Below are 14,207 nucleotides of genomic sequence, written 5' to 3'. Positions count from 1 at the left end.
GGGGGGGGGGGGGGGGGGTGGCTTTGCAAGGCCAGCAGGTGTCACTGTCATTCATTCATCAGTCTCCTGCGGGCAGGTGGGCACCCAGCTGGGGCCCTCTGCAGCCTCGGTGCCGGGGAGCCCACAGAATCCTGGGAGCTCCAGGGGACACTGCCAAAAAGGAATCCAGGCAGACAGAATGCCGTTCTACTTCCACCTGGGGAAGAGACGCCCCTCCCCTCCCGAGCTGCAAGGGGCGAGTCCACAGGCCAGGATTCAACCCCCACGATGCTGTTTCTTCACTGTGTCCACAAGCCAGTTGAGCCTCAGGTTCAGAATCTCTAAAATGGGCATCTTTTTGGCACCTCAGGATATAGTGAGGTCACTTAGTCCCAGGAAATGGGGCTCAGCAGGTCTCATAAGAGCTACATGGGATAAGTAATCATTGCTGAACAAAATTTTTTAAAAATGAGCTGCATGGGGATGATGAAGGGGTTTATGAAGATAAAATGGGATAATGGGATAATGTTTGTACAGTGTTTAGCAATGTATCTGTTACGTAGCAACTCAATACCTAGTATATAGTCATAGCAATAACAGAAAACACTTATAAAGCACCTACTAGGAGTCAGGTGTTTTAACAGCCTTATACACATCAACTCATCAAATCTCACTGCATTTCTAATCAGTAGGTCACATATCTGGTAAATAGCAGAGCCTGGATTCAAACCCAGGCCATCTGGCTTAGGACATGTGCCCTTTTCTGTATGCATATTACCTTTTCATTTAAAAAACCATTTTCTAGGCAACAAAAGATAAAGTAGATGGTTTAAATTGGACTTCACCAAAATTAAAAATGTTTGTGCATCAAAAAACTCTATTAAGATAGTGAAAAGACAACCCACAGAATGGGAGAAAATAACTGCAAATCACATATCTGATAAGGGATTAATAATCCAGAATATGTATGTGATACTCCTACAACTCAACAACAAAAAAAAACCTGATTCAAAAATGGGCAAAAGACTTGGATAGGCATTTCTCCAAAGATAGACTTGACAACTAGTCACTCTGCACAAGAAAACATGCTCGACATCATTAGTCATTATGGAAATGAAAATAAAAACCACAATGAGCTCCCACTTCACGCCCATTAGGATGGCTATTTAAAAAGACAAACAAGCAGAAAGTAACAAGTATAGCAAGGATGTGGAGAAATTAGAACCCTCATGAGTTGCTGGTAAGAATGCACAATGGTGCAGCTGCTGTGGAAAACAGTATGGCAGTTCCTCAAAAAATTAAACATAGAATTAGCATATGATCCAGCAATTCCACTCCTAGATATATACCTCAAAGAACTGAAAGCAGAGATTCAAACAGATACTTGTACATCAATGTTCATAGCAGCATTACTCACAGTAGCCGAAAGGTAGAAATAACCCAAGTACTATCCACAGATGAATGGATAAAAAAAAAAAAATGTGGTATGTGCATACAATGGAATATTATTCAGCCTTAAAAAGGAATGAAATATTTCTGACCCATGCTACAACATGGTGAACAAGTGCTGACACGTGCTACAACCACGGATGAACCTCGAAGACATTATGCTAAGAGAAAGAAGCCAGACACAAAATCCACATGTTGCATGATTCTATTTACATGAGATACCTAGAACGGGCAGATTCAGAGATAGAAAGTAGGACAGAGCTTACCAGAAGCTTGTAGGAGGGGACAATGGGGAGTTGGTGCTTATATAGTATCTGCTTGTGATGATGAAAAAATTCTGAAAATGGGTAGTGGTTATGGCTGCACAACATTGTGAATGTACTTAATGACACTGTATTTGTATGCTTAATATGTTTAAAGTGGTAAATTTTATGTTATTTATATTTAACCATAACAACAACAAAAAATTGTTTTAAATAGTCTTGCCCAGATTGGGGCAAATCCCTACAGGTCTCCCTGCTCCCAGCAAACCCTCTCCAACGCCCTCTCTGCAGTGTCCACCAGAGGGCGCTCCAAGCCGCACCTCTTATGGAACTTGCATATCATCGAGACTCCTCGGGGCCTCCTACGGGCATAAACCAAGCCCCTTACTCTGACCCTAAGGGTTGCCCTCTCCACTCCACCCCGATTACATCATCATCATCATCATCATCATCATCATTAAACAAAACAAGTCCCAGGACCTTTGGACCCACTCACTGTTCCCTCTGCCTCATGCTCTCCCTCTGACTCTCCTACATGCCTGGATCCTCCTCCTTCATGTCTCAGCCACTTCTAGTGAAGCCCTCCCTGACCACCTAACAGCCCCAACTAACCTCTCCCCAGCCATTCTTGATTCCCAACACTCGGTTTTATTTTCTTCAGAGCACTTGGTAATATCTGAACGTATCTCTCTTCTGAGTGTCACTACTTGTTTAGTGTCTGTCCCCCCACACTAGAGTCTGAGCTCCAGGAGGGAAGCACCCACACGTGTCTTGTCCATTGCTGTACCTGGAGGGTCAAGAACAGCACAGGACATAGCCGGTGCTCGATGAATGTCAGCTGAATACACAAGGAGGTGACTAAATAAATGAATGACCAGTATTTATCATCTTGGACTATGTAATTACTTGTTTATAGTCTATAATTGTGAGTAATATGAGGATAGAAACTAACTTATTCATCTTTATATCCTTAGAACTTTGTATGAATAATAGCTGGTTAGAAAATGGATGAATGGAATGGATGCATGGATTGACAGATAAATGGATAGATGGATAGGTGGGCGGGTGGATGGATGGATGCAGAGATGATGAGTGGGCGGGTAGATGGCTGAATGGATAGGTGGATGGATGGGTGAGTAAACGGATGGATGGGTGAAAAGATAACTGGGTAAAAAGATGAATACAAAATACCCCCAAATCTCAGGCACAACTGGTCAACTGCATTTAAGACCTAGGAAAGAAAAGCTTTCTTGTCTGGCTGGTTTCAATCCAGAAAATGAACTTTCATCAGCTGAGCAATAACTTGCTTAATTCTCCATCCCTTTCCACCTAGTAGTGAAAGGCAAGAAGCAATTAGCAAACGGAATGAGCCATGTGTCAGAGGATTCCTGGCCTCCTAAGAGCCCCAGGCACTTGCCCCGTCTTTCCCCACCGAGCTCCACACTCGTGCTCCAGTACACAGTACAACATCTTGACCCGCCCAGGCAGAGAGGGTCACTCTGGCTGCTAGGCCAGCTCCCACCTTGCCTGTCTCTTCCACCTCAGCCTCCCTTCCCTTCTCTGAGCCCTGGTCCCCAGCAGACAAGAGAGCCTTGGAGGGCAAGGGGCTTGTGACCTCCTATCCCTGAAGGCCAGTACCCAGCTTATATCTCACATCCCAGCAGATTTACGCTTGGCAAATTTTCTCTCTTGGCCCATATCCTGGTTTGGTTCTTCCTTGTCAAGAACCCAACAACCCACATTTCCTTTCATACTGTGTAATAAACAATTCTATTCGTTGAATGGCCAGCGACCATTTCCAACTTGAACAACTTCCATGACAGAGGCTGGAAGACTTGAACATTGACTCTCCCAGGCTCTGGCTGCGAGGACAGGCCATGTGACCCAGTTCTTGCTCATGGTATGTAAGTGAAAGTCTACTGAAGAGCACTCTGGAAAAAACTTCTGCTTTCTTGATTTAGAGGGCAGACTAAGCTGACATGGCCCTTCTGGCATCCTACTTCTTCCTGACTAGAAGTGGAGCTGGTGCCTGGAGGAGGGGCAGCCTTCTTGGAAGCATGAAGGAAAGCCCAGAAGACTCTCTGAGATGCTGACCAGGCCAGCAGCTGCCCATCTCTGGACATCTTGCTGTGCAAAGCGAACCAGCCCTTTCAGTTAAGCCAGTGAGCCACATTCTTGATACACACTCAGTTCAACATGACATAAGCAGAGACCCACCATCAAATGTGGGAATGCCAAGCAATGCATTATGGGGAAGGAGAGTGCACCTGCTACGCAAATAAGATGCCATAACATCTTTATTCATGATGTGTTTTTTTAATCACAATCTTTGATGAGTTATTTTTAGCCATTCTTATATGGTCTTTCATTTTGATCTTTCCTTCCCCTTTGGACACCCAGTCAACCAACTGAAATTCAAAGGGAATCTCTAACTAGGACCAAGGATTGTCCTACCTCACAATTCCCTCTTATCTCAAGTTGATTACACTCACAAGAATTACTATCGTAATCAGAATCCAAATGTCCCTCCCACCATTTTCCAGTCATTACAATAAATCATCAGGTCCAGATGCTTTCAACTCGTCAAATGACTGCCCTCGCAAATGCTGAGTACAAAAAAGGTGGTATGATGACAACATGGTGCCACCTTTAAAAGCAAGGGCCATGGCTTCATCAGCAAGAGATGTGGGAAAGTCTGAGCTCAGCACTGAAACACACTGGTGGTGTCCGGGCATGACCCATCAAAGTAAAGTTTAAAAGAGACTCCAGAACATCTCCTGGACTCTAGATTACATCCACTGTATAGAACACAGTTTCAAGCCTCTAAACCTTTGTCCAAACTGTTCCCTCTACAGGGACAAAGCACTTCTCCCCAGGCAACAGCTGTCTGGCCAAACACCTGTTCATCCTTCAAGACTTAAAGCAAGTGCCGCCACCTCTGTTAGCCCTCCACAAATGGAAACATATTCTGTCTCCTCTGGGGAGACTTTAAACCCTGAACAAATTACATGAGGAAACGCAAGTAAAGCACATGACATAGTGCCTGGCATATAGTAAGTGCTCAAGAAACAGCAGCTGTTGGAGCCCACTGCAGTTCCTCATCTGCCTTGTTAATTGTCTCTGTCCTACTCAGGTCTGTAGTCCACTGCCCAGCACAGCACCTGGCACACAGACAAATACTTGTCCAAAAAAGGACTGGACCCCTCAAACACTCCCCCTCCACCAAACTGGCCTATTCACTGTCCTCCAAGCCCACCCACCCATGCACCTTCACACGTGCTAGTTCCCTGTCCCCTTCCCTCTCCCCCTCCTTTCACCTTAGTGAACCCCCCAACCCATCTTCAGGAGCCCCCTGGACTGTGAACTCCAGGAGGCTGAGGGAGAAAATCTCTAGGACCCCTCATGCAGGGTGTAGTCCACAGTAGGCCCCAAAAGGGAATGAGTTCACGACTAAATGAGCCAGCAGATGCAGACCGATGGGTTTGGGGAGTTGAGAGAAAATTCTAGAGGTTACCAGAGGCCACCCATGTGCCCATAGCAGGGAACCCAACAGCTGGTGAATTTGCACCTTTGAGGTCACAGAAGGGGCCTCTGGGGTGATCTGTGGCCCAAGGTCATGGTCCACAACTGAGTCAGTGTGTTTTATGATCCTTTAGAGAGTGCGGAACAAAGCTCACTTCATGGAAAAAAGAGGGGAGGGAGCAGGACCAGCAGGGGACTTGGACCTGCCACGTGGACTTGAGGTCCTAAGGGGACCTTGAAAGGAACAAGGAAGAGAGAGAAGAGCAGTGGGCACCGGCCAGCGAGTCACAAAGACTGAATTTCAGTCCCAGCTCTGCCTCTGGCTGCCACAGAACCTTGGACATTTCCCTTCATCGGGCCTCAGTTTCCTCAACTACAGAAAAACTTCAAAAACTGGAGACACTTTCCTTACCTATCAGCTCTTCAAGAGAACATAGGGAAAAACCTGACAAATAACAATTAATCATGCAATAACAGAGGCTAATAGTTACCAAGCCGTCGCTCTGTGCCAGCACTGTGCTAAGTGCTTTATAAGCATCACCTCCTTTCACTTCCATCCTCCTTCCACACTCCGAGGTAGCATAGGTAGCAGTGCGACAGAGGGTTAACAGTACAGACTCTAGAACCAGAACTTGGGACAGGTACTTAATGGCTCTGAGCCTCAGTTTCTCCATCTGTACAGTGGGGATAATAATTGTAGCTACACCAGTGTAAGCACTATAAGCACTAGGCACTGTTATTCCTATTATTCCCCATTTTACGGAGGAGGAAGAGAGGCCCCGAGGGGTCAACACACTTGCTCATGGCCTCCAGCAAGTGGCAGGGCCAGGCTGGCCTGACCGCTTGCTCAGGCCCTGACCAGCCTGTGCTTCAGCCAGCTGTGGGTGGGGCTATGCAAACCAGCTTGGCAGCAGCCCTGGCAGGTCCCAGGCACCCTGCGGAGGGTGGCAGCACCAGAACAGCTGGCAGCCAACCCCCGGCTGAACAAATATCACATTCTCAGCCCCAGGAGGTGTCCCAGCGCTCGGGGGTATCTTGTTTCCTCATGAAGCTAATACATGGAGCTCTGCAGGCCCAAGGGGTGAGCAGGGCTGCGGGGGCTGGCGGCAGGCCAAAAGCCCAGTCCCATGGCAGGAAGGGCCCAGGTCCAATACTGGAAGTGAGACAGGCATGGTTTCCATCACAGCTCCCAGGTGCTGTGTGGCCTTGGGCAAGTTGCTTAACCCCTCTGAGCCACCTTCTTCTCTGCAAAATTGGATTCACGCTCTCTAAGATGGAACTGGAGTGGGGATTGACAAAGCCTGAGGCACAGGCTCAAAAAATGGAGATGGACCTGGACATAAATGGGAACGCAACAGCACAGAGTCATTAACTGCAGCAGCGACAGGAATAACAGCAGACAACATCTATCAGGAATCCCCTTCTCCACCTCACCAGGTACAAAATGCAGGCAGAGAGAAGGGGCAGCCAGCAGGTGCTCGAACCCCAGTCCCCATCTGGTGGGTCACCCTGGCTAATCCAGGTCCTCTCTCTGGGCCTCAGTTTCCCCATTTCTAAAGAGAGAGTTGGATAGGTGAGAAAAAAAGGGAGAGGAGAGGAGGGAGAAAGGGGAGGAGGAGAAGTAGGAGGTAGGAAAGAAAACGTGGAAGAGAAGGAAAGGATAAGGAAAGGAGGAAGCAAAGAAAGAAGGAAAAGCCACCACTGTAGCTGAGGCATTAACTGAGCATTTACTGTGTTGGGTCATTTCATTTACTGCTCACAAAACTACTCTTGAGGTCAGATAGGACCATCCTCATCTTATAGAAGAAGAGTCGAGGCTCAATGAGATCCATCAAGTCACTTGCCCAAGGTCACACAGTGGAAGTGCTGGAATTCAAACCCACTTTTTCAGCTTCCCGAGCCCAATGCTAAGGTCCCTCCTAGTTGGGCTGTTGGAGCCACCAGGAAGTGAGCTGAACACCACCTACCCCTTGTGGTCACTCCCCAGAATTGCAGGCGTGAGGCCTGAAAGCATGGAAATGAGGTCTGAGGCCCCAGCCCTACTGGGTGTGGGCTAAGTCCCTCCACTCACCCACCTCCGGAGAGGAGGAAATCAAGCAGGCAGCGGCAGGACAGGGGCCTCAGAGGCCAGAAGGAGGGAGCCAAGGCAAGCTGCCCAAGGACTTCAAGAACAAAGGCTCCTCAATGACAGAGAGTGAAAGAAGAGGAGCTGGGTGGCCAGGGAGGATGCCAGCAAGCAGAGACTACAAAGAGACAGGTTTTAAATGCTCTGCTGCCTATAACCTTTATCTTCACACACACACAAAAGTTCAAGTACAATCAGATAAGCTGAGTCGGTGCCACCTGAGAGGGAATGGAGAAAAGGGTGAGAGAGAAATCAGTGGAAGAGAATGTTTAGCAAAACAATCCGGCAGGTTTCAAATGTGTGTGAGTCTGTGGCTGGGATCTGGGCCCGTGAGGAGACTTCCCAGGGCTGCTCAGCAGAAGCCTGGCCGGGATCGCCTCAGCCCTTCAGTCAGGCTCTTTTACTCTGTTGTGGCTGTTCTCCATCAGGTCCTAGCACAAACCCTGACAGAGCATCTTCTTCACCCCCATTTTACAGAAGAGGAAATCGAGGTTCAGGCAAGTGAAGTTTTTTGCCCATGGCCATAAAGCTGGAAAGGATGGACGTGGGATTTAAATGTGTGATCCTGTGTCTCTAACTCATGAGACCAGGCCCAAGTCTCGCTGAAACACGTGGAGCTGTGCAATCAAAAAGGCCCTCGTGAGCAGCACTAGCATTGCCTTGTTAAAGAGCTGCCTATCTTAGATGCCCCCATCTGGGAAAGGAGACCCAGAAGAGACTTCCTGAGCAAGTGTAAAACTAGCAGATCTCCAAATATCATGGAACTGAAGTCAAAAAAAAAGAAAGAAAATCACAGAAAATCATTGGAGGTGGCGAGGCCCTGGAACTCACCTGGGTACACTGAGGCTCCCAGAGGAGACAGCTTCCCCAGGGCCTTGCTCACCACTTATCCACCTCCTTCCACAAGTGAGGAAACAGGTTGCAAGACAGGAAGTACTGGCACAAGGAGTCAGAGCGAAGCAACAGCTAAATGGAGACTCGAAAACGTACACGATAATAAAGTAACGATAACACTTACTAAGTGTTTGCTGTGTGTTGGGACCAGGCTAAGCACTTCATGCATGATATCATCTGAGCCCCACATCAGCCCTGTGAAGCAGATACTATTATTACCATCCCCATTTTACAGATGAGGAAACTGAGGCCAGAGGCCTATCCAAGGGCACACATGAATGTATGTAGATCTACAATCTGAACTTGGGCAATCTGGCTCCAGAACCAGCTTCCCACTGTCTCCTGTTATCATCACAGCTGCCAGTTACCAAGCGCATTACCCGAGCATGCTGGGTCCTACACACAATCTTACTCCATCCTTGCAACAAAGCTGAAGAAACAGGGGTCAATATACTGTTTTCCGGGTGAACAAACTGAAGTGCAGAGAAATTAAGTAAATTGCTCAAAATCTCAAAGAGACTGAGAGGAGACGGAGCTGGGATTTGAACCCATGACTTTCAAACCCCAGCACATGTTCTCTTAACAGCTCTATGCCAGGCAGCTGGGGCTACCTCTCCAGCCATTCCATTGAGCTGGAAACCCAAGAGGAGGGAAGACTTCCCCAGCAGAATCACCAAACACCCTTCACGTCATGAACCAGCACAGCTAGTCAGGCAACACCAGATTTTTGGCAGTGGCTTGCCCACGCTTGACCCCCTCAGGCCTGGACCAGCCTTGACTCCCCGCATGCCACGTTCACAGCCATATCTGACAACCAACATTGCCTGTGAGTTCCTCTCTGCCATGCTCATGACACTTACCACAAAGTGCCCGCTCCGCTTGTCCTTGCAGAAGCTGTGGCTCCTCCGGGGGCCCAAAGCCACAGGGGACACCTGCCGGAGCAGTTTTTCATTATCCTGGAGGGCACCCTCCTTCTCCAGGTCCCGCGGTGGCACCTGAGACACAGGACACAAGAAAAGGACTTTACCAGGGTCTTTCCCATTTATAGGAAAAATATGTCACACTGAGAGAGTCCATTCTGAACCAAAAAGGGCAAAGAAGAAAAACTGCCAGAAATCCCCCTAACTTAATGACAGGAGGTAACAGGTGGACGCAGCAGGTTTGGGGTCTGGGTTCAAGTGGTCTAGACTCAGCCATTTAATAACTGTGTGACCTGAGGTGAGTGCATTAATCTATCTGAGCCTCAATCATCTGGGAAAGGAACAGTAATAACAGCACCCAGCTTCTAGGGTGCGTGGGAGATCCAAGTAAGGAACGGCACAAGGAAAGCGGACGACACAGTACAGCCACCAGGGGCAGACATGCACAAGTTTTGGGCAGTTGGCTTCACTCACGGTGGTATCTGCCACACCTGGCATGTGGACTGCCCTCCATCAATGTTAGGCAGCCTCATTACTGACAGGGGTAATTCTTGGTGGCCTTATTTTAAACATCTCTCCATTTAAACATCTCTCCATGCATCCAAACACACACACACACACACACACACACACACACACACACACACACACACACACACACACACNCTTCCCCAGGGCCTTGCTCACCACTTATCCACCTCCTTCCACAAGTGAGGAAACAGGTTGCAAGACAGGAAGTACTGGCACAAGGAGTCAGAGCGAAGCAACAGCTAAATGGAGACTCGAAAACGTACACGATAATAAAGTAACGATAACACTTACTAAGTGTTTGCTGTGTGTTGGGACCAGGCTAAGCACTTCATGCATGATATCATCTGAGCCCCACATCAGCCCTGTGAAGCAGATACTATTATTACCATCCCCATTTTACAGATGAGGAAACTGAGGCCAGAGGCCTATCCAAGGGCACACATGAATGTATGTAGATCTACAATCTGAACTTGGGCAATCTGGCTCCAGAACCAGCTTCCCACTGTCTCCTGTTATCATCACAGCTGCCAGTTACCAAGCGCATTACCCGAGCATGCTGGGTCCTACACACAATCTTACTCCATCCTTGCAACAAAGCTGAAGAAACAGGGGTCAATATACTGTTTTCCGGGTGAACAAACTGAAGTGCAGAGAAATTAAGTAAATTGCTCAAAATCTCAAAGAGACTGAGAGGAGACGGAGCTGGGATTTGAACCCATGACTTTCAAACCCCAGCACATGTTCTCTTAACAGCTCTATGCCAGGCAGCTGGGGCTACCTCTCCAGCCATTCCATTGAGCTGGAAACCCAAGAGGAGGGAAGACTTCCCCAGCAGAATCACCAAACACCCTTCACGTCATGAACCAGCACAGCTAGTCAGGCAACACCAGATTTTTGGCAGTGGCTTGCCCACGCTTGACCCCCTCAGGCCTGGACCAGCCTTGACTCCCCGCATGCCACGTTCACAGCCATATCTGACAACCAACATTGCCTGTGAGTTCCTCTCTGCCATGCTCATGACACTTACCACAAAGTGCCCGCTCCGCTTGTCCTTGCAGAAGCTGTGGCTCCTCCGGGGGCCCAAAGCCACAGGGGACACCTGCCGGAGCAGTTTTTCATTATCCTGGAGGGCACCCTCCTTCTCCAGGTCCCGCGGTGGCACCTGAGACACAGGACACAAGAAAAGGACTTTACCAGGGTCTTTCCCATTTATAGGAAAAATATGTCACACTGAGAGAGTCCATTCTGAACCAAAAAGGGCAAAGAAGAAAAACTGCCAGAAATCCCCCTAACTTAATGACAGGAGGTAACAGGTGGACGCAGCAGGTTTGGGGTCTGGGTTCAAGTGGTCTAGACTCAGCCATTTAATAACTGTGTGACCTGAGGTGAGTGCATTAATCTATCTGAGCCTCAATCATCTGGGAAAGGAACAGTAATAACAGCACCCAGCTTCTAGGGTGCGTGGGAGAGCCAAGTAAGGAACGGCACAAGGAAAGCGGACGACACAGTACAGCCACCAGGAGCCTCAATCATCTGGGAAAGGAACAGTAATAACAGCACCCAGCTTCTAGGGTGCGTGGGAGATCCAAGTAAGGAACGGCACAAGGAAAGCGGACGACACAGTACAGCCACCAGGGGGCAGACATGCACAAGTTTTGGGCAGTTGGCTTCACTCACGGTGGTATCTGCCACACCTGGCATGTGGACTGCCCTCCATCAATGTTAGGCAGCCTCATTACTGACAGGGGTAATTCTTGGTGGCCTTATTTTAAACATCTCTCCATTTAAACATCTCTCCATGCATCCAAACACACACACACACACACACACACACACACACACACACACACACACACACACAGTTATATAGAGAAAATGGTGCATGAATAGGAAGGTACCCCTAGTACATCTCATCTGAATCCTGCCATTTTTTCCACTCAGTTATATATAGAGGAAAAATTCACAGGTCAGTAAATACAGGACTCCAGAATTTGTTTTTTGCATGCCTCACCCTCTCCCCATACAAAGAAAGGAAGGCCCAGAGAGAGGAGGCATCTGCTTAAGAGCACAGAGCATCAGGAAGAACAATGCTGGATTCTTGATCCCTTCCCTCACAGCCTCTTTTCTTGATCCCTTGGGAGAGAAACCCACTGGTTTTCCTCCTACCTCCCTGGCTGTTCCTTTTCAGCTTCCCCACATGTCCTGGGCCAGCCACAGAACCTTCTCTTCTGCTATGTCATCCCCTCTGAGATGTCCTTCATGCCCCCAAAACATGGCTTTAAATAAACCCTACCTACACCGAGATGATTCCCCATTCTGTCTCTCAGCTGGGACTCCAGACAAGTGGATCCCACTGCCCATTCAACATTCCCACTTGGCAGCTCACACTCATCTCAGATGCACATGCTCAAAGCCGGTCTCTCCAACCCTCCTCTCCAAAATTGCTCCTCTCCAGCTATGCCCATCCCCCAGCTGGGCAGGCCAACGTCCTTGAGTTGACCTCCATTCTCTTCTCCACCCCATCAACAAAGCTGAGACTCTTCCTTCAACACACGCTGCAAACCTCACATCCTATACCAAAATCAACTCAAAACAGATCAAAGATCTAAATGTAAGAGCTAAACCTAGAAAACTCTTAGAAGAAAATATAAGTGTAAATCTTCACGACCTCAGATTAGGCAGCAGTTTCTTAGTTAAGACACCAAAAGGATAAGCAACAAAAGAAAATAGATAAAATAGACCTTTTCAAAACCAGAAACTCTTGTGCTTTAAAAGGCACATTAAGAAAGTGAAAAGACAACCCACGGAGTAGGAGAAAATTTTTGCAAATCATATGTTCAATAAGGCACTTGTACCCACAAAACATAAACAACGGGAACTCAATAATAAAGACAAACGACCCAATTAAAAAATGGACAAAGGATCTGAATAGGCATTACTCCAAAGAAGGTATACAAATGGCCAATAAGCACATGAAAATATGTCCAACATCATCAAGCATGAGGGAGATACAAATCAAAACCACAATGAAATACTACACCTCACACCCCACCTACCAGGATGGCTATAATCAAAAACACAGACAATAAGAAGTGTGGGTAAGGATGTAGAGAAATTAGAATCCCGATACACTGCCTGACATGGTGGGCTGGGTCACGTCTAGGGGCCTCCCAGCAGCCCAGCACCTAGAACAGGGCCCACATGGGTTCAGTACACTTATTAAATGTACCAAATGAATGGAGGGCTAGACGTATCCCTGAAGTGCCTCCTCTGATTTCCTCAAACTTCCGCACACCAGGGCCTGGGTCTGAGGCTTGACCATACATTGTCTCGTGATAAATCTCCAACAAGTCCATGCAGCAGGCAGGATCCCCATCCCACAGATGAGGAAACTGAGGCTCAGGGAAGTCCGGAGAGGTGCTCAGAGTCGCATAAGCTAGGGTTTAATCCCAGGTCTGCCCAATTTGCAGTCCAGGACTGTTTCCATGGAAAAATCAAATCATACAAGTGCAAAGCGTTCATCTCCTAATAAAGAACTTTAAGAAATCAATGAGAAAAGGACCAAATTCACAACAAAAAGCAAGGAGAACACAAGCAAGTGGGTTACAGGAAAGAAACACAAATGTCCTCACAACCTAACAAGATGCCCCCGTCACACAGAACAGGAGAAAGCAAACTAATCCTCGCTGAGGTGAGGGGCACTCATGAATGAAATCCAGAAGTCTGATAGGCTGGGGAAGACTGAGGGGAACTGGGCCTCAAGCACACAGCTGCTGAGGATATAAACAGACAGAGCACTGCTGCGGGGCACACTGGCATGACCCTGCAAAATCACAGCCACATTCACCCTCGGCTAGGCAATCGCCAGCCTGAACCCACGGATATAGCTGCAGGGCGTACAATATGATGTCTGTGCATGGGTCATCACAGCAAAAGATCGTAAATACCATAAACAGAGGAAGGTTAAACAAGAATTCCACAATCAAAACAACAAGGACACTCTCTGTGGGCCGAATCCCAAAACTCTCTAAGATGCATTATATGAAAAAAAGGCTGGTGGAAAACCTGTGGATTCAACAGAGATCCTCAACCCAAGGATTCCCTGGAGAGCTTTCAAAAATAACAAAGGCAGCCCCACCCCAGAAATTCTGACCTAATTGGTCTAGGGTGAAGCCCGACATTAAAGCTTTTAGGATTCCCTGTGTGTGTGCAGCCAAAGTTTCCACCACATATAGGAAATGCTCTCTTCTATAGAAAGTGGAGGCAAAAATAAGAATATGTATTCACATTTGCTTGTGTTTTCAGAAAGAAACCCTAAAAGAATTTGGACCAAAAAAGAAGAAGAGTGATTACCGGATGGGGAGGAACATGAGGATGGCAGGGGAGAGGTATTGGGGGAAATTTTATTCTGTACCTTTAAGTATTTTGGAAGCCTTGTGAAATCTCTCTTTTAAAAACTAAAATACAGGGGCCGGCCCGGTGGCGCACTGCTACAGTGCGCCGCTTGGGAAGCGCGGCAGCGCT

At 47.7% G+C, this 14,207-nt stretch overlaps 1 protein-coding gene across 1 annotated transcript in view; it reads right to left on the bottom strand.

Moving 5' to 3' along the window:
• KIAA1671 (KIAA1671 ortholog) overlaps positions 1–14,207 on the bottom strand; it is a 142,783-nt gene that overhangs the window by 114,188 nt on the left and 14,388 nt on the right. Inside the window, exon 4 of the mRNA XM_008584322.1 lies at positions 10,711–10,845. Coding sequence (XP_008582544.1) covers positions 10,711–10,845 — 135 coding nt within the window. The remainder of the gene's footprint in view (positions 1–10,710; positions 10,846–14,207) is intronic.

This window comes from Galeopterus variegatus, unplaced genomic scaffold, assembly GCF_000696425.1.
Source record: "Galeopterus variegatus unplaced genomic scaffold, G_variegatus-3.0.2 Scaffold3223, whole genome shotgun sequence".
Taxonomy (NCBI): Eukaryota; Metazoa; Chordata; class Mammalia; order Dermoptera; family Cynocephalidae; genus Galeopterus; species Galeopterus variegatus.
This window is presented reverse-complemented; position numbering and strand designations above follow the sequence as displayed.